Below are 26,836 nucleotides of genomic sequence, written 5' to 3' on the forward strand. Positions count from 1 at the left end.
GTCACCTCTCCCTGGTTTCCCCAGATATAGTCTCTTCTTTCCAGTCCAATCTCCACACCGCTGCTGAAATTACTCTTCCAAAATTCAGATCTGATTGTATCACTTCTCCTCCGCAAAAACCTTTAATGAATGCTCTAGCTTATACGATAGAATCCAAACTTCTGAATACGAATGAGACCACAAATCGGTCTCAAATCTTTTTTTTTTTTCCTGATCTCATTTGCTCTGACCCACCTGTGCTCCAGATACACCAGATGATTTCATGTTCTCAGAACGTGTCCTTCACTCATGCCTTTGCTTTAGAAATCCCCTTGTCCTTCCTGGACTCCTTTTTCCCCATAGGTCTTCGTGTGAACTTGAGTTTCCACCACTTATCACTGTTTATCCTGGGCTGTGGTGTGTTGTGTATGATCTGTCTCCCTCGCTTGACTCCGAATGCCTTGAGGGCCCTGGCCCAGAGGAGGATGTAGCACTCAGTGTTTGTGGCATTTATTCACTTTCTATTTATTTTATTTTATTTTTTTTTTTAATTTTTTGTTTATTGCAGTAACATTGGTTTATAACATTGTAAAAATTTCAGGTGTACATCATTGTACTTCTATTTCTGCATGGACTACATCATGTTCACCACCAAAATACTAATTACAACCCATCACCACACACATGTACCGAATTATCCCTTTCACCCTCCTCCCTCCCCCCTTCCCCTCTGGTAACCACCAATCCAATCTCTGTCCCTATGTGTTTGTTTATTGTTGTTATTATCTACTACTTAATGAAGGAAATCATACGGTATTTGACCTTCTCCCTCTGACTTATTTCACTTTGCATTATACCCTCAATGTCCATCCATGTTGTCACAAATGGCTGGATTTCGTCGTTTCTTATGGCTGAGTAGTATTCCATTGTGTATATATACCACAGCTTCTTTATCCATTCGTCCCTTGATGGGCACTTAGGTTGCTTCCAAGTCTTGGCTATCGTGAATAAGGCTGCAATGAACACAGGGGTGCATGTACCTTTGCAAATTGGTGTTTTCAAGTTCTTTGGATAAATACCCAACAGTGGAATAGCTGGATCATATGGTAGTTCTATCGTTGATTTTTTGAGGAATCTCCATACTGTTTTCCATAGTGGCTGCACCAGTTTGCACTCCCACCAGCAGTGTATGTATTAGGAGGCTACTCTAGCCAGAAGTGGAGAAAAGACAAGACAACAGGATGTTAGGAGGAGAGTGAGATACAGACAGAACCTACGGCGGGCTAGCCTAATTGACATCAGGACACAACGTGAGAGTGACAAATTGCCCTTCCCATGTGCAGATTTACAACGGAAATGATCTCCAGGACTTTGTTTCTGTCAGATTAACAACACAAAAAGGGGACATTGAGAGGGATTTGGTGAGAGGAGATACATGAGGGGATTTCTTTGGAGATGCCATGCTGTCTGTGAGTCACTTTCCTTTTGGGGGAGGTGTGGTGAAGTGTTACCTTCTAACCCTAAGCTTAATAAAAATAGGATTCAAACGCTTGGAGAGCATTGAAATGTGTTCCCTGATGCTGAGAGACACTAGATTTTTACAGGCTGGAGAAATACGGTGGCCAGAGGCGGGCAGATGGGTTTGGTTGTGGGGCCCCAGGAGTGCTGCTGAGTTGGGATCTGCCTCCACTCCTAGAGTTAGTAGGGTAGGTAACAAGGAGGGCCAGGTGAGGGCCGTGCAGGAGAGGGAGCTGGAGAAAGTCTCATGTCCTGTGCAGTAAGGCTGCCTGAACGGGAGAGAAGGCTCAGCAGAAAGAGGCTGGATGTGGACACTGGACGCCCACCAAGAGAAAGATCTGCTTCAACCACCTGCCGGTCACAGAATGCCCGGTCTCCAATCAAGTAAGACATCTCCTATTCCTTTATTTCTCCTCACTGCCCCGGTTTATCCCTAGAGGGAGCAAAAACAGCACCTGCCAGGAAGAAGAGAAAGTGGGTTCACGGAGAAGGACGGACTGTACCCCAGGCCCAGTGCAGGCTTTCTGCCCGAGGCAAATCCATGCTGGGGATGGACACAGATCTTACACCATCAGCCTCAGAGTCTTGACTACTCCATGGGCTGGATATTTCAATTTCTGAATTGAGACTCTTTTTATAATTGAGATTCTTTTTATAACCAGAAGAATCTTATTATCTGAGAGTGACTAAAAAGTCACGAGTCTGCCCAAGTCCTCAGCTTGAGGCAGGAGATTTCTTCCACTGCATAATGTTTAAAGGAACTGTGAAAGGCAAAAGTAAATTCGTGTTTTGGTCACAATTCATGTGAGTCATGCTTGTTCAACACACTGGTTACACAGGAAGAGACAAAATATTGGTACTTTGGTGTCCATATAATGAGTGCTTTATGACTTTTCTACAGTTGAAGCAGAAAATGGCCGAGAAGTCCCCTGGGTACCTATTTGTGTCTTAGTTTTCTGATGCCAATGAAAATCATCATACTTTTTATTTACTAATCTTCAAAATCAAATAAGACTATCTGAAGTGTGCATTCCACGTATCAGCTTGATCTCATATTTTATGAACTGCAGATCCTTGTTTTCATAAGGAAAATCTAAGTGACATGCCATGCTTGTAATAAAAACAAGACTTTTAATTCAGTTATTGGTGTCATAATAAAGAAAGAAAAACAGCCTTGAAGGAAGCTGCATGGTGCTGAAAGCAAGGGTGATGTTAAAATATTTAGCAACAGGTACACTACCCTAAATTAACTCATAATAAAAAAACGCCTTTATTCTCTAAATAATGTGAATCACGAAATTGCTTGTCACATGATGTGTATGGTAGTACAAATAGTTCATCCAATTTTCCTAATAATTTCCAAATACATTGTTGATTTTTAGAAATTGTTGGTTGATCTTTGCCATGATGTCACTCACTAAATCATGCCTTTGTTTGAGCCATGACTTAACGTAGAGGACAACATGAAATGTTTCCAATGACTTCCCATTTAATTGATTGTCATTGGACAACTTGTATTTTAAAAGAGACAGAAAGAATTTCTCTTTACATAAATGATATTATGATCCATAATCCTCTTTCATCCTTTGCTGAATTAACAGCAAATACATGAACATTTTTCTAGCCCTTTTAATGCTGAGATTTTTGCACAATATATATTTTGTATCTTTATTATTGACTGTCATGAAAATTGTTTATTAGAATATTTAATTAGATCAAACTTAATCCATCAGACCAGATGAGACACCTGTTGTTGGGCTGCTTGGGTTCAAATTACAGCTCTCCCATTGTTTCAAATGACCTCTCTATGCTCAGTTTTCTCATCTGTAAAATGGGGACGCTGATAATAACAGTACTCCCAGGGGTTAACGTATGTTTATAAGGATGCCTGGTGCAACCACTAAATATGCACAAAATTAATGTTGTTGATGCCCATATCAGATGGACTTTTGGTGGCTTTTAGATGGAGGTGAATTTCAACAGGGACCATAAGAAGGTTTTACATTAGGTACCATTAGGCCCACACTGCCCCATGGGCCTATCTATTGCTCACAACCTCTTCTGTTGTTGGCCCAGGAGCCCCATTACCTCTTCAGTGCCTGCCGCCTGTCTCTCATACTCTGGTGAGGCCTGTGGCGACTGCTGTTCCTATAAGCAACCACACGAGGGAGGCTCTTGGGGGAATGAAGACTGGTAGTAGGTGACCATAGCCAAGGCATGATGATATGAGCACCAGGTACCTGCCCACCAGGAGGCCAAAAACAGCACTGTCTCCTCTGTAAGGTCCCAGTCTTCTTCTGACTTGGGGGAGGGGACAATGCAGGGACAACAATAGGTAAGGGAGAGCTGTGGTGGGCTGGCTGGCAAGCCAACAGGCTGCTAGGTGCCCGCCTAGACCATCTGGGCTTCCTGTGACAGCTGTGATGCACAGGCCAGTTCTCCAGAGCCCCTGAGGGGATCATAGCCACTGGTGACACCTGGAAGGCAGGAATCGTGGGGGGACTGGATCTTGGAGGCTTTCTGCTGTAGCAGGCGTTAACCTTACAGGTGCTTGATTGGAGGAGGTCTGTGGAGCCCAGGGCAATAGGCCTGGTTGGAAAAGGCAGGTACTGGTAAGGAGAAGGCTTGGGCAGCAAGTCTTTCAATATTTTAACAACTTATTAGCTGAATAAGGAGTATGTTGGCTGAAGATCAGCCCGGGTTTAAGAACACGTCACTCTCCTGACTAGGTTAGATCGTCTTTCCACTACGCCTTTCTTCTACTTCCAAAAGTAATAGGCAAGTGTCCTCTAAGTTCAGGCCCACTGAGTAAGATGGTAATTTTTGTCATTTCTCACTTGACAATGAGATTTTTATTTTTCACAGGGTGGGGAAACAAGAAAAAACTCCACTGTATTTTTCTTTTTTCTCTGCTTCAATGATAAATACAGGTAGGAGCAGAATTTTAAATGTGTTTATCATGGACGTGAAAGTTACCAGTTGCTACTGTCAAATACAGGTAATAATTGAAGGCTTTTTTTCTTTTTCCTTGAGACAGGGCAAAAATCTATTAACTCTTGGTTTCCCAGGTTCCCAGGCTCCCTGAGGATTAGGATCTGACCTACCCAACCTGACCTTTTCCCTCCTCCTCTCTAGGATTAAGGGCTTGTTCTTTTGGGTTTTTGTTGCACAGGATGAGGAAGAAATTGGAAGGGAGGGAAAGAGAAGCGGGTCTGAATCAGAGGTTATAAACTCTAAATCTGCAGAGTCTAATTGCCTAAAGGGTGAAACGGAATGAAGTGGGCTGGGAGTAACGACAGGCACGGGCGGGCACTGCGTCCAAGTGGAGGCGGCAGACCCATCTCATCATCACGCACCAGCTCTGGCCAACCGTTATCACGAACAAATGCAGGCCCAGTGTTGCCAAATCTTTTAGCCTTTCAAAGACCCAAATCTGGATTGTGTGTGTGTGTCAACTTTCTTGAGTTTGAAAACACTGCAGGCCACACAAAGCACATTTGGAGACAATAGGTCTGTTACCTCAGCCAGGCCTCGGGCTGGAGATTTTAATGGAATTTGGAGAAGTTGGAACAGCTGTGGTGTGTTTGTGACAGAAAGGGATGAAAGAAAAAAAGGGGGCTTTTAGGACTGTGTCTAAGATGTTTCTTCAACATACTCAAGAAAACCCCACACAGGACAGTGTTTTGAACAATTTTAGGTTGCTGGTCTGTGTACGTTTGACAGGGACAACATTATAGCCCTGAATTATTTGGGTTGTGGTTCTACAGGTTAAGTGTCACATCATAAAAGAGAAGAGGAACATTTTTTTTCCCTATAAGCTACACAGAGGGTTATTGTGTCATCCTCCACTATATCTGAGTTACTTGTTTCTTCTCAAGCCAAGTAAAGTCTTCTTTGCCTTGTTAATGAGGTCTGGAAAACCTCCAGTATGAAAGTATTTCTTCCCCTAGTCACAGTTTCTACTGTGTGGTAACTAAACTCTGACATTGGAGTTAGTGATGCTGTCTTAGGTAGTCTTCGGGGTAATTTTTACCCGTTAGTGGGCTGCAGTGGAGTCTTCCTCCTTACACACATGAGCAAGGACTGGATGAACTGAGTGCTTCTCAAACATTAATGTGCAGATGAGTCACCCAGGGGAATGTTGTAAACTGGTCTGGGGTGGGGCCTGAGACTTTGCATTTCTAACAAGCTCCCAGGTGAAGCCTGAGCACAATTTGAGTAGCAGAGAGCTAAAGGATGAAGAAAGATAGAGAATAGGGTGTGTGGATGTAGAAGTGTCTCTTTGTATGGCCTGCACCAGATCAATTCCTCTATCATCTTCTGGCAGTAGCAGGCTGACTTGTCTTTGGAGGGAACATTTCCTCTCCAAATCAGTTCCTCTGGTTCAGATGTGGCCACTGCTCCCTTTCCTCTCCTTCTACCCCAACCACCTGTGACAGAGTTGGGTATGTGACCCAAGTCGGGCCAATCAGCACAAGTGAGGCGGTGACTCACTTGTTTGGCCAGTGCTATAGGGAAAGAGGCTTTCTTCGCTAGGTTGTGAAACCTGGAGCTTCCAGTGACCATCATGAAAGGGGTGCCTGACTGAGAATGAAGCCAACACAGAGGAAGCAGAACTAAGATGTGGAAAAAGAAAGATTCCTGATGACCTCTTTTGAGAGCCTGGATCCAGAGTTAGAAAAAGAAAGATTCTTAATGACATCTTTTGAGTGTCTGGATCCATCCATGCCTGGGGTAGATACTCCTGCCTAGTTGGTTACTTGAACCAATAAATTTGCCTTTATGCTGAGGCCAATTCAATTTGAGTTTCTGTCACTTGTGACAGCATTCTGCTAATACAGTAGTGACAAGGCCTGACACAGTAGGAATTCAGCTGATAATTGTGGCCTTCTCTTCACAATTTTTCTTAGATTGGATTGAGACTAATATTTATTTTCCAGAGACAAAGAAACAATCTGAAACTATCAGTTAGGTGACAAGCAATTTTATTTTGCAAAACAATCACTATACAGCAACAAATACATTTGCAAATTTTGATTGAAAAACATGAAACTAACTACAACCAGCCATTGAAGAAATGCCTTTCTATGGAGACAGGCTCTAGGATCATCAGAAGAAAGAAACCCCCCACAGATTTGTAGCGGCATGTTGGAACCCTGGATTCCCAGCATACAGAGTATACTTTTCATTGATTTTTTTTTCCCTCTTTGCTAAAGTTGAAGTAGATTTTCATGATTGACATTTTCTGAGTTTAAAAATAAGCTTTTTCCTGCAGAGGGACTTGGCCTCAACCTACATACCCAGGCTAAAATTCCTAGGTGTAAAAAGACAAACATCAATGCTGATTTTAGCATATCAATCTTTGAAGGAATGCTTAGAATTTGCCTTTCCAAGCCATGAATCTACTTTTTTTTTACTACCTAGATTGTGGCATGAAAAATAGGAGAAAAACTGTAATTGCAGCTATGTCAGAATCAACCACATTGAGATGATTATTTCTTTAATAACGTCGACATAATGTTTGTTGTATTTCGGCTGATGATGGCATTTCCTGCTGTACTACTACATGAGTGTGTGGAGAAGGCCAGTTACCATCAGTGCACTCTTCCATGTAACCAAGTTCCCTCTTCAGTCTTCTTCAGCCATGCCCAGTCGGGGTCACACAGGCGTCTTGCTTGTGGGCGGGATTCAGCCCATCGCCCTGCTGGAACTCAGCAGGAGAATCCAGAGAGAGTAGGTTCTTAATGAACATGGCCTTTGAAACTCATCGTGAACTCGGATCCTTCCTGCATCCTCGTAAGGTACCCAATTCTTGGTTGCAGGTGACCCAGAGACAGTGAGTCCATTGGAGAAGTTGGCCTTTTAACTCTTGACAGCTCTGGATTACTTATGTATCCTTAAACAGGTTCTCAAAGGCGACAGCCAGAGAGAAACTGGCATTAATAGATCTAGAATTGAAACTATGAAGTTTTAATTTCTAGATCAGCGTATGGGTGTCCCCACAAGAGTGGTGTTCAAAAAGCTTAATTTGCATTGTTAATCTTGAGAGTGAAGCCAAGATGGGTTCCGCCCTTATCCCCATAAGAAGACATTTAGCCTGTGTGTTTCTCTCTTTCACTGTACAAATTATCAGTTTCTTTTTGTTAATTTTATAAAGAATCGCATTTCCATACAAAGTAAGGGCATTTATTCATTATAATTTTGCTGTGATTTGAAATAAACGTTTTAACGCCAAATCTAATAATTTAGAGTTTTATATAATCTTTATTTTGGACATGTATTTGTAAGAAACTGAATTTTAATATGTAGAGCATGTTTACTTATTCTTAACTTTTATAAAAAACTTAAACCAGGTTGAAAAAAAATATGTTTCACATGTTAAACCTGTTCTAATCAGCTATTCACTTCTTTCTAGAGAATTTTAATCACTATCTACCACTATCAAACATGTAAGAAAATACCATAAGTCTCCACACAACTATTCTTTCTTCTCCTATTTTCTGGTGCATTTCAAGAGAAGCTAATGAATAAAATGCCCAGATTGGTCAAATCAAACCTCACAGCTAGTATTAGGCAGAAAATAGACACATCCATAGTCCTACTCAGTAGTTTCTAACTTTGACTGTCGTATAAAATAACTAATTTATAGTGGTTGCAGACAGATTTGCCTACGTAAAACCTCTTAGCTGAGAATGAATTTTGCTCCTGGAGTTTCTTTTGTGGAGGTCACACTGATTGCAATATCCAGTGGGTCACAAAATGGCACCCACGTCTCTGTCTTTGCGTCTTTCTTAGATGCTACTATCCTTCCTTGTTGCCTCCGTCCATGCTCATCATTTCTTCCTCTAATCAATCAGGAATTGATTTGGCTCAAATACCTATCAGACCATTTGTCTTTAACTGTTCAGATCCAACCTACCAGCCCTGAGCAAGAAAAAGAATAGATAAAATACTAAAAAGCATCCACCCAGCCTGATAACTCATTGCCTTATTCAGGCCATTGACTATTTCATTGTTTATTCATAAGTCTAAGATGAATGATTTGTGAGAGAAATTAATTGATTTGTGATTTCTAGACTGCATACAAAAAGTCAGAACAGTTATCCACTGGTAAGTAATACTTAAGTCAGTCATTGTTCCTTTATAGAGTGCAATCTTGGAGTCGTGAAAAAACTGATTTAGATAAATACCTGCATCTTACATGTTTTGCAGCTCTAGCTTCTCCAAATACTGTATTTTTCCCTTCTGATCAAGGAATCTTTACTTTGAGTAAGGAAGCCAAACATCTTCTATCAGATAATTTAACAAGCAGGTATTATTTGGAAGAATGGGCTACCATGTCCCAAGCTCCCACTGTTGTCAGTTTCAACTTTAGCAAATGGGGGAAAAAAAAAAAAAGAAATCTTAGGAAGTCTGTTTCATGAATGATTACAGGAATAAAACCCAAACTATTCCGTGATTCAAAATTAGATAAACCCATAACCTTAAACCAACAATCTGTAAATCCTTTTATGTATAACTGGACCCACCCCCACAAACTCCATGTTGGTGAAAGCAAAGAAAAATAAATTTTTCTAGCATCACGGAAGAGACTTGTATCTGGCACTAAAACAGGGTTACAGCTTTGAGTTGTTACAGAAAGCAACTTCATGCTAAAACATTTTGTCTTTTTTAACGTAATTTTTTTTTTTTTAAATAGGGAAAGAACCCTGCTAACAGCTACTTTCACATACCTAAAATTGTAACACCAAAGGGTGCAGGAGACACAGATACTGTGAATAAGGAAGTATAATATTCAAGTGTATGAGGAAGTATCACAAATGGCCACGGAGAAATATATATATATTTATATCTATAATACTGTATCAAACAGATGGAAAAGGGTGTGAAACTGGTAGTGTGGACACAAATCTAGCTGATCAACTGACATTCTAATCAGACACGAGTCCGTCCTAATGAAAGTGCAACATTCCTAAGAGATGCACTTCTACACCACTTCCTCAACTGCAGCTCCAAGGCTTCGTACCTATTTTTTAATTAGTTAAATAATTTATTGGATTGACTTACTTATACTCTGATATAATAATCCAGGTCCAAAATGTTAATAACTTAATTGAATCTTTCTTCCCATTTATACAAAATAACATTTAAAAAAAAACGTATTTCTTACATGCTCTTCCCTTCCTGCAATCAGACTCCTGATTTAATTTGACTTGTAGTAAGTTACAATGGGCAGCGTTTGTGTTTTCACCCAGCAACAGAACAGTGAAATGAGCAGCTTGGATTTTAACAAGGCCTTTCAGAACGTAGTGGATAGCCTTCAGGCACATGAAAGGTAAAAATGCAATTTTTGAAATAATAATTCTCCATGCAAAACAGAGCAGAGCAAAAATAATTGTCCAATTGTACTCATGTAAAGCCAGTGTCTTCCTGTTGCGAATGGAAATCAAGTCAATTTCTGCATATACTATTCATGTTTTTTTTTTATAAAATTGTAACAATGACTACAGTTTGGGAATGAGATTATTTATTTTATGGATTGTAAAGAATGAATATAACACCTGCTCAGAGCCCATTCCTGCCAAGAGCTCATGCCTAAACGTTATTACTTCAAAGCTAAATGAGAAATATTCACAAGCCCTGCTTAGCAAGTGCAGCAGTGACATCCTCGGCCAAAGTGGCCAGCTGAGGGGATTCGAGCAGGTTGATGCTTCCAGAAGAGGAGACGTTGCTGAGTCGTCGAGGGGAGGCCACGCTGGATCTGCCCGGGGACTGCGTAATGATCTCAGCCCCATGGTCCACGCGGGCCTTAGCGTGCTCTCTGAAGTTCAACTTTTGGCTGTCAATCTGTTCAAGACAAGCATCAGTCCTCGTTAACTCAAGCATCTTAACTGGCTTCTAGCTCTTTCTCTCTATCCCAGAGCTGATGTCAATGTCACTGCTATTCAGCTCTGCCATCCCTACTTCTTGTATGTCTAGGTCTTCAATCTGGGACCCATTTTGATGAAGAGTATTTCAGAAGGATTTAAAAAAAAGACAAGATCGGCTCATGCCCTTGCTTCTTACCTTGACATTACCACCTCCAGGTACGTGGTGAGCATTGTCCAGCGAACCTACTTTAGCTTGGGCCTTTTCTTTGAAATCCAGTTTTACACTCTCAATTTTCACACGCCCACCACCTAGAGGAGAGGAGAAAGGCTTTTAAATCCCTCGCTAAAATTAAATGTTATATTTGTGGTGACTGTTTCCCAAAAATGATTACAACACAATTGCAAACCACAAACTTATTTAACTCTACTATCCCTCCGACCATGGATGTGAAAGGAATCTTAGAATTTCTAGTCCATATCATTTTCCCCATACTGCCTAAGATAACGACATCCTTTTTGTACCATTATACGGGTTGCTTTACATATTAACACCTTTCTCCTCTACCCATGTCTAACCTAAGATAGAGGGGTCTTTCTTTCTTTTTTTTTTTTGACACTATGGTTTGATTGCAGCTTTGAGGCTTCCAGTATTATTCACTTTCTTTGAAGTCTGGCTTTGGTTATTCTGTTCTTTGAATCTCACCAAAGGCTCTCTTTTAAAAACTGTGTTTCAGAGTTATCACCCCCAAGAATAACCCCTATGCCATGGGAATCTACTTGGCTATGAGACAAGGACTTTAGAGGTCACAGTCCTTGTATTCCATTTACTTTTTGTTTAAGTGGCTCCTCTAACCCTTTAAAAGCCAAATGACACCTTTCTCTCACAGGGGGACCTCTCTGAGGGGTTTTTCTTATCTGTATAATAAAAACTCTAAAAATAACACAATGAAAATATCCTATTGCATCCTTTCTAAAACTTGGATCATTTAGTCTCTTATTCCTAAGGGAGCAAATTAAATTGAAATAAAGCTCTTCTTTATTCTTCTTCATGGTAATAGGTCACTCGTCCAAAGAACTATTAGGCTAGAAATAGTGTGCATATGGGTAACACATTCATTTGTAAATTTTCAATACTGATAGCTTGACTGATGAAACCAGAGTCAGGAACTAAGTTGTTTATAACTAGTAAGTTTCAGAGCTTCCCATTTTAATCAGCAGATGGAGCGACAGGAACAGAATCTTTTTTTTTTTTTCTTCAGGAAGATCGGTCCTGAGCTAACATCTGCCAATCCTCCTCTTTTTGCTGAGGAAGACTGGCCCTGGGCTAACATCCATGCCCATCTTCCTCCACTTTATATGGGACGCCACCACAGCATGGCTTGCCAAGCGGTGCGGCGGTACGCGCCCAGCATCCAAACTGGTGAACCCTGGGCTGCCGTGGCGGAGCGTGCGCACTTAACCGCTTGCGCCACTGGGCCGGCCCCAGGAATAGAATCTTAGGAGAGCCCATTGTACAGATGCCATAGGACCGACCTGACACTGACTTTGATCTGATAATATTGAGACAGCTTTAACCATGCCATTTCCCTAAATGCTAATTAGTCTGAAACTCAAGGATCTGCTGAGAGATGAGAGTGCCACGTGCCACCCTTCAGTGTGGTCTCCTGACCTCTGCATGCCTGTCTCAGGCTTGCAAATGCAGAGAGTTCTACACTGGCTAGGTATCTCTTGTCCTTTAGCTTGCCCTTGAGTGCTTCTGAGTGTCTGCTGATGTCTCTGACCTGGAAAGAAGCTGGATTACACTCCTTTACCCATTTCCACCTAAGAGATTTGCTTTCACTTTTCATTAGCAGCTTGGTTTTGGCTGTAGGCATTTTTCTGGAAGGCCAGTGGCAAGCAATATGATCCTCTACTATCATTGCATTTCTCTTGGGATTTTGATTTGGGGACAATACCTGCGGGACTCTATGGAAACATGGAAAAGATTTTTCAATTTTGGGCTCTTGATGCTTATTTATCTCTGTAGATCAAAGAGAAAGGTCTGTTAAGGCTTCAGAGGTCTTTCAGGGTGTTTTTCTCATGCAATACCTAGACATTTATATTAACACTCAACTACTTGGGCAGGGGCCCCTTGAAATTATACAGTGTTATTGAATTACCATCGAAGATACATCCATTCTTTCGTCTACTGAAGGCTTAGGACACGCATGATGTTAATTCATGCTTACAGGAGACCTGTAGTTGGCCTTCTCTCAAAATATGCATTATTACAGGAAGTGTTATTCTCCCAGAATTTTACCTGGCCAGGTGGGTCTCACCTGCTGGCTGTGACAGGATTAGTGTGAATCATAAAACACACTCATCTTGGTTAGAGGTGGGAGGATACTGACCTTTCAATTGGTGAGATCAACTTTCTTGGGATCTTACTTTTCTATTTTTTGGTAGCCTCTGATAGAAATTGCCTTTTCAAGCTTTATTTTATGATTATATGTTGTGTCAATATAACCTTGTTAAAATTTTTGTTGAACTGTATTTTTAGAGGAAAAAATAATAATTTAATATTGACCTATAATATATTCAGAAAACGAAGCTTGAGAAGTCTATTTTTGTTGAAGTCCTACTAAAAAATTTTATGTAACTATTAGAGAAGCCCATTTGGATTCAGAGAGCTATGCCTTTGGTTCTGAGGAATTCTAGCACCCACCTGGTGCAGTAATTGTGAAAGACTATAATTTTTATCAGCTTCATGTGTCCTAAACTGAAGTTGATAAGTCTAGATATTTCAATTTGTGTCTCCAGGTGTTGAACTGTTTCCTCCATTTTCTCCTTAGACATTCCACATTCCAAAGCAACTTTGTGAAAAGCTTGCTGTTGTCAAGGATCATTGTGCTAACACGTCTTTATGAATTTAGTCATCTGATTCAGTGATTATAGAAAAGCTAGATTTAGAAATAGGTGGGAGTCCATGACCTTTTACGACCAGGAAATCTTACACAGGATATTTCCTTATCTGTATAAGATTTTTCTGTGCATCAAGACCCCAGGCGAATTTGACTGACTGTATACTTACTGTCTGAAATTAAAGAATCCAATATTTTATTTTGTATTCTGGAAGAAAATAGGTAGTGTGGTCAAATACTTCAGTCATACTGTTGGCACAGCAGTTCAAACTCAACTAAGTGTTTGTAGGCCTGAGTTACAGACAGGGGAATTGGGAAGATACACAGTAGACAGTATGTCCCTGCCGCCTCGTGGATGATGGAGAAGCTAATTCCAGGGTAGCAGTTCTAAAACCAGTAATGGAGATTCCATAGATATAGTTCCTAACTCCTTGACTTGCTTTATGAATACCCTTCGCCAAAGTGGAGCCTGATTTCTAGACATGTTTCCAATGCATTTATCCATTTTGAAACTTATCCCACCTACCTTTATTTTTACTAATACATTCTTCTTAGTAATCTTCTCCTGGTCAGAAATCTTACTGGGCTCAACTGTTCTCATACTTTGTTTCTGACAACATTTGGGACAATGATTAATGGGAAAAACCTATTCCCAGATTTAATTAAGATGTCGAGAACAGATGGTTAAAACCAATTGCTTCCTCTTGTCTTTCTATAATCCAATGTTGTATATAAATTGTGTCAAAATATTCTCAAGAAAATTACAAATCTTATAGTTTTCCATTATTTAAATATGCATGGAGGTGGAATTTAGCAAAAATATATATCATGTGATATTCAGAAAAAATGAATCATATGTCAGATTCACACTTTAAAGAGCGACAGGTCCCCAGCAAGTATGCATATAAATTCCACTTTAGAGCACTAATCCTATGAGATTTTCTAGAGAAACAAGAGGTCCATGGTCTAATGAGTTGGGGAAGCACTTCATTCTGCTGAGGATTCACAATGCTTACTGAGCTACTAAACGATCTGAGAAATTCAGCAGATAAATTTCTTTAGCTTTGCTTAAGCACAATCCTTATTTCACATAATGTAGAGAAACAACTTCATGAAAAATCTTTGGAAATTCTGCTTTCAGTCCATGTAATTATGTAAGAATACATGGCCCAATGTATTTTATAGACTATATATTTCAAAAGAGCGCCAATAAGCATGTTGAGTACATAGAGATTAGCGAATCTTATACACCTTTTAATTTTTAACCTGTCCTATGATATGTGGCCCATCTGTGGTACTTGAGTTTACTTGTCCAAATGAAGATGCCTTGGAATTTCTAACTTTCTATTAAAAGCATGAAGTATCAGGATTTTGAAATGTCCTTCCAATTAGGTATTTCAAAACAACAAAAATTTTGCTTGTCATTTTGTTGAATCCAATTCAATATTTCTCAAACTAATAAAAAGTACTTATTTACCTGGCCTGTGGCGAATGTTCTTCAGAGAGCCACATTTGGATGTCACATGGCTTAGGTCTATCTTCTTGGTAACAATCTGTACCTGTGTGAACCACATCAAATATGCTTAAAATAGTTTAGACGTGGCCAAGCCCCCAAGCTCATACATAAAATCTAGAAACATATCCAAACTCAGAACACACAACAACATATACAGAAACCCAAACAGAGGCGCACACACGCAGGAAAACATAACCTCCCATATGTTCTCCCATGTTTGGCTGGAAATAAGGACCCAAGAGAAAGAAAATCCTAGAAGAGAAGACTTTATTAGTAGAAAAGAGGTCATGCCACAAGAGGACAGAAACATCTGGATTAATAAGGCAAGCTTCCACTCAGAAAATGAAGCCACACCATGTTAAACCTTTCCATAAGCAAAGAGCCAAGTGAAGAGATGAATTACTCCTTAAAAAGTGATTTTTATATAAAAGTGACCAACATTGCTCACAGATACAAGAAGACCAACATTGCTTTAAGATACAAGAAGAAGAAAGCTCTAAACATGCTTTTCTAAAATATTGTCATGTCTTGGCTAAATGGAATTTTCTTGCACACCAAATTATAAAATGATAGCAACATTTTTTTCTTCTTTGTATTTCATTGAAATTATTTCCTCTCCTGATATTTGAAAACAGTGCTTCTCCAAGTGTGGTTCATTGTCCATTTGCATCAGAAGCACGTGGGAATTACTAAATCAGACACTGTGGAAATGGGGCCAGGAAATCTGCATATTCAAACAAGTGATTCCTCTCCAGAGGAAAGTTTTAGATTATTGCTTTGGAGGTTGGAAGCTCCCTACTTACTTTAAGATCGTTAGTTATCTCAATTTATCCTTTTCCACCGGGGGGTTTTGACATGCAGTAGAGGATAGCTGGGTCCACCCTCTGATACCCTCAAGTTATTTACCAGGACTAAGACTGCTTCTGTGAGAGCACCACATGGTTTGCATTTATAGTCAGGGCAACAGGGGGCAAGGTAACCATGTCAAGGTAAATACTGACCCTGGGTCTTAGCCCAGCACTGTTGAAGGAGCCCAGCAAGCCTTGCTGTGGACTTCCCATGACAGTGACATTTTCTTGCTCAGTGGAGCTACTTAGAGCATCAGGTGACAGTTTCTGGTAAGGCCTGCTTGTCTCTCCTTTCACTGCTTGACTTCCTCTCTGCCCAGTTGAGGAGCAAGGAGTCAAGAGTTATTAGACAGGTGAGAATTCTGGATTTGATACTCTAAATTACTTGAGTCACAGATGGCCAGAACCTAAAGTTTATGCGATAGGATCTGTAGAATAGAAAGTCAGCTTGGTTCACCCTTTTTATCATTCTCATTTTACGAAGAATCATGTTCCTTTAGCTTGAGTTTGCCTGTTTCAACTCTGCCTCAACTACATTTGAGAAACACGGATTCATCTTCCCCTCTCTCTCAAAGGAAATTATTTCTGCTCAATTTAAGAGACCGGAAAAATCCCATCAAGATAAAGTGCATACTGGGACTTGAATCCTTCCACTTTGAATTACAGATGAACTGTGTTTCACCAGTTTTGTATTATTCCAAACGATATGTTAACTCTCATGAATAATGAAGCACTGAAGATTGACATTCCACACACAGGTACTTTCAGGGATATCAGTCTTGGCCTCAAGAGTAATGGAAATAGAGCTAGAAAAGCGTGTGCCCAGCTGACTTCTGAGGAGGAGTATAGACAGTATGAGGAAATACCTCGAAGCCGAAGGCCAGCAAACAAAATTGGCAAGTGAAGCGGGTTTTCCATCCCCCTGAAAACCACCGTGCACCCCGTTAAGGTTTTCTTCCTCAATGAAAGCAAGAAACTCGCTGATGATCTTACAGAGAAGGATGGGAAGCCCATCACCCAAAACGCAAGGCTGACAAGCTCCCAGACCAGGGGCACATGTGGAGCAGCAACGAGAAGGGGAGAGTGTGTTGGGAGGGAGGCAAGAAAGGCAAAAGGGTGCTGGCTGTGCAGGTGGCTCCACACAATCAGGACAGCTTTCTAATAGAAGATTCTACTTACATTTCCACCCCCGGCAGAATGTTTGATGTTATCCTTGGAGCCACATCTGGACTGAACTTTGCTAAAATCGATCTTCTTGTTTAAAATCCTAACCTAAAAGGAATTGGAGGTAACTTCACTGTGCATTTTTCTTTCAATATTCTGAGTACAGGGAACCAGAAAGGATAGCGTCAAAGCTCTAAACTCCCTTCCACCTGCATAATCATTTACGAGAAAAAACTAACACGGGAACTGAAAGTGCAGATCTATCATATAAATATGAGCCCTGTACCCCCAAGGGCCAAATGCTCGATAGCCTTACATATCCCAGCTGTAGGCACGTGTAATCGGGAAACGATTAGAGGAATGGAAAAACAAAACTTGGATTATCTGTGAGGAGGAGGCTTCCAATATTGTGGGCAACATTGGGACTCAGGTCCACTCCACGGAGGGTCTAATAGTGTAGTTCAGCCAGGGATTCTGCAGGATACACCAGTGCCCTATCCCCTCACCTCTACAGTGCCAGCCATCACAATTACAAACCACCTGGTACACTTGACTTGACTATATTATTGGTCCACACAGCACAGGGGAGGTTTACAACCAGGTTGGCTGAATGCTACAGGTGAGGGTTCTCATTCACCCAGGGGAAGAACCCCTGGTTTCCCAAGAGGGTCAACCAGGAGGCTCTGGGCCTCCTCTGCTGAAAGGGCTTTATGCTTCCCTTGCAGGTTTGGTTCAGTGGCCTTCTGAAAGGCCTCTCTCTGACAACAGCTTACAAACTGCCATTACCCTTGGATGGTCAGTGTGGAAGCATTCTTTCCATTTTTAGTGGGGAGAAAACCAAGGACCATCAGTTAGATGACTTGCACTAGGTCACGTAGACGTAGTCCAGGCCTTGGTTGGGTTCAACAGATTTGAGGTTAATTGTTTTATTTCTGTTTTCAGGAAGTCCTGTACTTATCTTGAAGACGACAGCAAATCCAAATCTGGAAAGATATTACTCCAGTGTAATGTAATGTGCAAATTAATAACTCTCATGACTTCTTTCACGTGTCTTTTGAATTTTGCATGTTTTGGACAGCAGATGAGCACTGTAGGCATGGAAGTTCCAGAAGGCTTATTTTTGTTGTTGTTTATTTGATTTTACTTTGGCTCCTCCTCCCCCCATGCCCCCAAGAGCTAAAGAGAAATCATGTTTTCAATGCTTTAGAGGACAGTTTATCCTCATAAAAAAAAGCTAAGAAAGTTTATCCTAGATATACAGCCATCTCCAAGAATGGTTTCACATTTCTTGGTATTTGCAAAACACAGTAGAAAATTCAACAGGACACTGAATCCTGACTATTTTTAACTAGACAAAGCTTAAATCACAGTGCCTGTCTGACAGTGGCAAGATAACTTGTCCCTCGCAGGGAAATATCACTGACAGCTCTCATCAGCAGCCCAAGGAAGGGCCTCTTGTCAAAATCTGAATTCAGAAGACATGATGATTGGGCCACTCTTTAGGGCATAATAAAAATTCCAATTTTAAAAAAAAGGGAGGCTATCACAGAGTCTGTATTGACAATAAGTGTAGTTGCACTCTGTTTCACATAAACTGTAGAGGCGGACAACTTTGAGTAAGGGCCATTACATTTCAAACCTCATAGATAAACGACTTTTAAAAAGCAAATCATTTTGATTTATTATTTGTAATAATAAAAATACTTTTAATTATTCTCCATGAGGATCTAGTTATTTTGGCAATGAAACAGAATTCATCTAAGCCATTTTTCTAATCCTGGGGATATACAGGGTCCCTTATTTCCCTTACAAATTTGAACTTTGAGATCATTAGAGTACCAATCAAGTGACTCATTACCAAGTGATCAAAGCCAAATGTTAAATCTGATTCACTTTTTGCAAAAATGGAAATTCCAAATTCAGTTGCATGAATCTGACTCTGAACAATCAACTGTTTGACAATTTTTATGATTTCCAAAATAAATGATTCAAACCCAAAGGGGTCACACACACTGCCAGCATTACTTAGAGATGATTTAAATCTTAAAACCCTAAAACTTAAAGGCCAACTGAGGTTGATTTTCCCCAGATTTTCCAGAGAGTCATAGATTTTTCCAGTGAAACAAAGAGCTGGTCTTTATTGATGGTCAACTTTCTCAACCTATGCCTGCTCAATCGATACTCCATCTATAATGGGAAGCAGACCTTTGAAATCCATTAATGGCATGTTCTTTACGTATTTGCACATTTGCAATAGCTTCATAGTATATTGCTTTTGTCTAAAACAAGGCAAAGTATGACATTCACCATCTTGCTTGATGGTCGAGTAGACAGACACAAAACCACTTTGGGCAGTGGGTGTTTGATGCTCACTAAGACTAATGCCCCAACTTGACAGCTTGCACCTGAGCACCATCTAGTCCATGTGACTCGCATTTATGTCTTAGCAAAATTACAAAACACTTCATGGCAAAGATCTCTAGGATCCTTTACAAATAGCTAACACTTTAGAGAGTTAATTCCACAAATACCAGAAGTCCTCAGAAACCATTCCATAAAGTAGAAAAACAGATGGCTGCTGTGAAGGATAAAGCTTTATTCCAGATTAGTTTTTCTATCAGAGAGTTGCATTTTAACTCTCTATGGATGGATCCAAACAAAAATTACTTTGTTTGGGGAGAAATTTTCATTGAACTTTTGTTTTCCTAAAAGCCTAGGTCAAGGGGAAATTATTTTAACATCTTACAGACTGTCTAGAAAAAATATAACCAACTTCTATTTGACAAATGAGCTAATTTTTCTTTATTCATGATATGGAGGAAAAATATTTGAATAACAATTACCCAAGATTAACTCTAAACTACATTTTAATCTTTGTCAATTTCTTTCAACCAAAATTTTTACTTGCACTATTAATGCAAAATGGGGTGATCTGAAAGAATGTGACAATCTTTCCTTCTGCACACTTCACAGTGGAAGTGAAATGTGTTATATCGATCAACTGGATCATCTTCCTAAAGCTCTGCCTTATTCAGAATTCTCCCAACCTCCCTATTTCCTATTAAATGCATCAAAATTTCTTAGGTAACCAGGGTTCTCAGCAATTCTGATTTCTGAGCCCTCTCTTATTATTTTACCTTTGGTCCAGACTGTGTTACATTCCATACTTTAAGGGCCTTAAATCTTCCGGTTGATATTTTCAAGTTCATCCCCATGCCTTCTTTATGTCTCAATAGAATGCCCTCATTCCAAGCTGAGTCTAACAGATCATCCTTCAAGGCTCAGCCTAACCGGGACCTCCAGTGAGAGGCTGGCAAAAAAAGGATTTCATTCTCATGGGCAAACGCTGGTGACTTCCTTGCATACACAGGTGACTTTTCATTCACATAAGGTCATATAAGCAAGAGTCATAAAGAATAGATTAATGTAATTGAATAATTAATTAGAATTATTTAATTTTACTTTTTACTAATTCTATCTATTCCTTCACCATGCTAGGGAAGACAGTGTATTTACTTTCTAGATATTTCTGGTGTGACTCTAGTTGGACTTTATCATGACAGTTCAAGTGAAATGATCTGCTACTGTACTCTCTCTGTATATAAGTTTAATTGCTCCTTTAAAGAAATTAATTTTTTTCCCCCAAAATGGGGTTACTCTAAGAAAGGACAAGAAGACAAAATGCAGGATATGCCTGCAGGCAAGAACAAATCTCTCTTACTAGAGGTTAGCCGGAAATATGAAACATGTAAAGTGAAATAAAATACAATCCTAACTTATAGTTTTTAGTAAAACAATTTATAAACAAGAGACATTAATCCCAATGTCAACTTGAATTTCTTGAGCAATGGAATTTCGACCTTTTTTTCTTAATTTGATATTCTCTGATGTTGCTTCCTTTATCAATAGACTCACACGTCAGCTCAAGATGGTGAGATATGGAGAATAACGGGGAGTCCAGAAGAGTGGATTCTGTTCTCAGCTCTTGCACAATGTACTGCTAGACCCTCAGGCATCCTCTAGGTGTGAACCTCAATTGCAACATCATCTCTTTATTCCTCCAGCCAAGGTTGTCTTAGAAAGAATGATTTTTTTTTTTGAAAGGGTAGTGGCTAGTGGCACCCAACTAACTTCCCTTCAACTTTATAGGAGATTAAGCTTTAATGAAAACCATTTATCTAGCTTCTATAGAGTCCTGAGGCATCATGTATTAAAACAAAAATATGACTACATCAGATATTCCTGAAGATTGAAAGTTCTCTGGAATAGATGATGTTTTTCAAAGGCTCATCTGTAAATAACCCTGTGCTAACATACTATACAGGTAAACAAACTTTATAGTCCATTTTGAATTTTAATTAACCCTGCCTACACTGACCAATTACTTATTCAAAACTAAGTATATCAAATATAAACAATAAATATATTTGACTACACATTTAAATAAAAATAACAGTTTATGTCAAAACATGCAATTCCACAGAACTCTAAATTTAGAGGAAAAGGACGAGTTGGAGGGCCCATTAAGGTGTTAGCCCAATTTTCCTATGCAGGCTGTGCCACACAGCACAGAAAGTAGAACCACACTGGAAAACCTTGGGGTGAATGGATGCGCTGAAAAATTTGGAAAGAGCTTTTTGGTGGAACAGATATTGAGTTTAGTCATTAGACCCACTGTTAAATATTTTACATGGTCTATCAACGGGAACTGGAAGGAAAAGTACGAACACAGCAGTCACTGTGATTCATGAAAACTAACAGATAATGAGTTCATATGCCATAATTTCTTGACATTACATTTTTTCTTTAGTTTAAATTTTTAAGAAATTTTAAATAATAGTGGACCAAGTTGGTAAACTTTTAAAAAGTCTGTTCAGTTGTTTGAAAACAACTTGAGATTCAAGGCTGTTCCCATGTCCCTGTTTGGCTTGCAAATGAACAGCAAACAAAAAAGGACCTTACAGGCCTCAACTTTGTAAACCCAAAGTAGTAATTTTTTCATAGTTTTTAATAATTAATAATTATGAAGCCTAGCTCCAAAACTTTTCATTACCCTACAAAAGATACTGGAATTATAGTTATAAAAGTTCTATTGCATAAAGACAGGGTCTCAGATATCAAGGAGCTTTCATTTTGAGACAATGATGACTTTGATAGCAAAAAAAAATACCTTGCCAATATAATGTAATGTATTTCAGTGAACAGTTTTTCTTCACGCTGGGTTGACTGACAGTATTTTAAAGGTCATGGGGTATTTTATTACTCCTCTTATTCAGCACTTATTTGTAGCCCTAAGGAGATGAAAAGAAATGGCTTGGAAAGAACTTAAAATTAAATAAGGGCAAGACACTAGGGGAGAACAAGAAAAGGAGAAAACCCACTTCCTTTCTCCCAGATTACAGAGACCATGTCTTATTGTCTCTCATCCCCCTTCGGTCATATAGTACCCAGCAGAGTCTTAGTAAATGTTTGATGAAAGAATAAATATGCAAATGAGAAAAAATAAGCTGAATAAGCTTCAATCCTTCTCTTTTTGTTTATAAAATATACAATTTTATAAACGTGCCCATATGTTAATAGCACTCAGTAGACCTTCACAGTGGTGACCATCATAATTTTATATAACAAGAAAAAATCCTTTTCACTATAATTTATTAGTTGCTTCCAGAATTAAGCCCATTTTTCCCCTTGAATATAAAATTATAAGCAACTTGTTCAAATTAGCATGTGGAAGGCCTAAAAAAGTCTCAGGATAATGCCTAAAACTTTATAAGAAAATACTAACAAGATTCCACTCCATGCTTCACTCATTTCATCCCCTCCTTTCTCTCTCTAATGCTCCCTTTTCCCCAATTATACTCCTCTTCTATTTCAGAAACACTGCTTTTTCACTCAACTTCAGCTTGCCCACAAATATTTATGGAGTCTATGAGAAAACCTTAATGAATGTTTTTTGATGAGCTGCAATGAAAAAATATTATCATGCTCTAAGTAGAACCATGGATTTGAGAGCTTAAAGTGACCACATAGTCTATTTAAATGAGAAGGTGCTATATACAAAAACAAGTATTATTTTGTTGCTTCTATTCTATAAATAAGAAACCTGAGGACCAGAGAGGTCAGTGTCTAAGGTCACACAATAAGGTGACAGAAAAGCTGGACCAAGAACTCAGTTCCTACATCTTGGTCCAATATTCTTTTAGCCAAAATTCACTGTGGTCCAGACACGGGAAGTTTCTTTGGGTAATCACTGTCACAGCATTGAGCGTTCACACTCATTCAACAAGTCACTAGGAAGAACGCACCTCTCCATGCATATGGTACACTACCTTCATTCGACTGTCACTCCGCAAATAGTTATTGACCATCAACTACATACTGGACCCTGAGGACAAGACAGGCCTCATCCCTGATTTTATGGAGCTTATGGTCTAGTAGGTGAGACAAGATAGACATTAAATAACTAGTTGTACTGTGGAATGTTTAATTGCAAATGTGGTGAGAGCACTGGCTACACATGGAGAGTACATCAGTAGAGGGAAGAACATGCAGGGAGACCAGTTCACCACCACTGCAGTGACACTGACCAGGGATACTGTGTCCTGAGCTGGGGTGGAGCAGAGTAGACTGAGAGAAATGGGCAGATTTAAGAGCTATTTGGGGCACAAAATCAGTAGCACTTAAAGATGGCCAGGATGTGGGATGATGGAAAGGGAAATGAAAAGACTCTTAGATTTTTGATTTGGCAATATTAAAGTCCTATTATTTGAATAGGTATAATAATATTAAAAAATGATAAAATATGATAATTTAATGTGAACTTTCTACTCTCAAAGATCTATGTGGCCTTTTATTATAAAAGTTCAGAAGCTTCATATTCCAATCCTGATGTGATAAAACCTTGGCGTGGAAGGGAATGTTAAATAAAATTACCATTTTCATGTTGTGTGATGAAAGTTAAAGTGAACAAAAAAAGACTAAGGTATATAAAATTGTATACTTTGTAGACAAGTGATTATTCATTAAATACAAAGTTATAGAACCTGACTTTATAGCTCAGCCATTAAAGAATGATATTAGAAGTCTTATACATAAGATGTGGGTAATGTGAGAACTTTTGTTTCTTATTTTGTGAAAATGTGAAAGTTGGGCTATAAGGAGCTGAATACCTCTGGCCTCCAATGTTCCTTAATTCAATGGATCCATATAGAACTGAGAAATTTAATTCTAGAATGTAAAGAAATACTTCACAGGTTCTAGTCTAATGGATCTATCTAAATAAATTTTTTAAAAAGACGCCAGGGCAACACTGATTGCGAAAGTATATAGCTGACAAATCCTAAAAGATTCTTTCTATAAAACACGAGTACTGTTCTTTCCTCGAACAGGAGTGTCTTGGCTTGAAGAAGCCACCATCGTTAGCCCAGCTGACCTGAAAATGACGGACTGCCCACGAATGAAGTAGAAGTATGTAATTCACAAGACAGTCAATCAAACCCATCAAGACCAGCTTGCAGAGACCATGATCCACCCACCACCCTATCCATCAAGCTGTAAATGGAAACAGCCTCTGGGAAACCACCTCATTAGGAACTTTCAACTATCACAAGGGTACAAAAATTGTGCTTTGTATATGAGTCTTCATAAGCCTGGTGGAGGAAAAAACAGGAAACCTGTCAAAACACGCAGGAGTATTCCATATAAGTCCAAGTGCCTATAAAAAACCTGATCTATAGATAGAAAAGGTAAAAAGTACCATTTACTGAGTTGTTGCCTAATTCTTTTATGCCATTCACGTAGAGAAATCGTTTATTTTCCCACCTTTGTTTAAATCAAGCAGCTATGTTCTTAAAAAGGTAACATTATTTATTCTAAAATTTATATTTACACTAATGTAGGTTAGGGAGCTAAGTACACTGAGATAGTTCCAAATTAATAAGAAAGTCTTACTTACACCTTGAGTTAAATTGACCAAGCTCACCATCTACAGTGAATCCGGGATTGCATATGTTCTTTCCAGTAGAATGTATTTATGTTTTAGCTGAAAAGATTAACTCTATTGCTTTCTGTACAGCTCCTCATATCTTCAGCTAGCTTATCTATTCCATTAGGCATTGATTTGCCTCGCTGAACTGAGCCACTGAATTGAGCCTCTTTGCCAACAGAAAGTTGGGACTTGAACAGAAGAGATAATGGCCATAAGCAGAAACCCTATACGTGTGGAAGAGGGATCAATGTTCAAACTGGGGCAAATAATAAGGCTTCCCAGTTTAGAAAGCTGCTGAATTTCCGATACATATGTCTTTTTTTATGTGTTTCTTCTCCCGATTCTTAGTGATTGCACAAACTTTAAAACAACAATAAGAAAGCTTTTAAAATTAAATCATTTATATACAATCTCACCACTCCAAATTTTATAACAATAGAGCCTGTGCAGAAAAATTAAGGTTACATTTACAAATTTACTCCCATTTTTATGAATAAGAATTGTGTGACTCTTTTTCTCAATACCTACAGACCACATATTTCTCAATACCTACAGGCTCCTACAGAAAGTATCAGCATCGTCCTGTCCTCTTCAATGATTCTGGGTTGGGCACTGTCCATTCAAATATCCTAGGATAATCAAATTCCAATTGGGAACAACAAGCCAGTGGCTTCAATTTCCCCAACAGTGTGTATTTATGAATTCTTAATCAGAAAACAAGGGTCTTGGGGGCCGGCCCGGTGGCGCAAGTGCGCGCGCTCCGCTGCGGTGGCCCGGGGTTCACCAGTTCGGATCCCGGGTGCGCACCTACACACTGCTTGTCAAGCCATGCTGTGGCGGCGTCCCATATAAAGTGGAGGAAGATGGGCATGGATGTTAGCCCAGGGCCAGTCTTCATCAGCAAAAAGAGGAGGACTGGCAGATGTTAGCTCAGGGCCGATCTTCCTCACAAAACAAAACAGAAAAAAAACAAAACAAAACAGAAAACAGGGTCTTTAGTACATCATTTTGATAATTTCTAAGAAACTTTAACATCAAAGTATCTCCTCGTCATTCTAGCAAGTGGAACTCTAACAATCCAGTCAAAACTTCCAGTTTAACGTGTAGAAAAAGAATCTCTCCTCGCTCCCTGTATTTGAGAAGACCATACACTGCAAGGAAGCTTTTTTTTTTTTTTTTTTTTGGTGAGAAAGACTCACCCTGAGTTAACATCCATTGGCAATCTTCCTCTTTTTCTTTTTTTGCTTGAGGAAGATTAGCCCTGAGCTAACATCTGTACCAATGTTCTTCTATTTTGTATGTGGGATGCTGCCACAACATGGTCTGCGCTCGGGAACCAGACCCGCGAACCCGGGCTGCCCAAGTGGAGCGTGCAGAACTTGAACCACTCAGCCACGAGCCCGGCCCCCAAGGAGGCTTTTAAGGGGACAGTGTTAAAGTATTGAGTGATATATTTCTTCCACAAAGACAGTTCAACTGCAGTGCATCTCAATGTCCCAATTCATTTCTTCCTCCACTTTAAATGCACTGACACCATCTATCACGAGATAGAAGGCAAGTATCTTCCTTCCATCTGTTCCCTATCTTGTAACGGAATACCTCCTGCTTCTCCAACAAAAGTCACTTCGTAACTCCACTGTTGTGGATTTTTTCCAAGTCATCTGAGGCAGTGATAGGATAATTTTGCAGCAGGTTAACACTTGTCTTATGAAAGAAGAGATTTTTCTTAAACGACACTGTGATTTTGAGGCTATTTTTGTTCTGTCTGTAATTTTTGCATCATATGTCCTTACTAGTCCTTAATTACCATAATCTCCGGGGCAGTGTTACTTCAACTCAAAAGAGTAGGACTTCTTTATATCAATTTATGAATTACCAAACATAGTAGAAGTCAGTTAAAATTAGACATAGAAATAGTCACAACCAGATATGATAAAGAAGCAGAAACAGGAAACAAATCAGTCTTCATATTTTTTAGATTGGTTTAACTTTAGTGATTCTGGCAAAGCTGAGGCTAAAACCACTCTTTTGGCCTCTCTACCTTGAGGACTCCT

The 26,836-nt window shown here is 39.5% G+C and overlaps 1 protein-coding gene across 38 annotated transcripts in view; it reads right to left on the reverse strand.

The window, feature by feature from the left end:
* Positions 1-6,465: 6,465 nt before the first annotated feature.
* MAP2 (microtubule associated protein 2) overlaps positions 6,466-26,836 on the reverse strand; it is a 281,613-nt gene continuing 261,242 nt past the window's right edge. For 21 of the 38 annotated variants that reach the window (XM_087424902.1, XM_087424906.1, XM_087424914.1 and 18 more), the window contains 4 exons: positions 16,811-16,903; positions 14,745-14,826; positions 10,564-10,676; positions 6,466-10,344 (listed from right to left, as the gene is read on the reverse strand). In XM_087424902.1, the coding sequence (XP_087281028.1) occupies positions 10,129-10,344; positions 10,564-10,676; positions 14,745-14,826; positions 16,811-16,903 (504 nt within the window). In that variant the 3' untranslated portion in view covers positions 6,466-10,128. Of the gene's footprint in view, positions 10,345-10,563; positions 10,677-14,744; positions 14,827-16,810; positions 16,904-25,163; positions 25,724-26,836 lie in introns of those variants that run through there. The other 17 variants (XM_087424924.1, XM_087424939.1, XM_087424920.1 and 14 more) reach the window with 2 other exon arrangements.

The sequence above is a fragment of the Ceratotherium simum genome, chromosome 37 (assembly GCF_057802395.1).
Source record: "Ceratotherium simum simum isolate JZ-2026a chromosome 37, ASM5780239v1, whole genome shotgun sequence".
Lineage (NCBI taxonomy): Eukaryota > Metazoa > Chordata > Mammalia > Perissodactyla > Rhinocerotidae > Ceratotherium > Ceratotherium simum.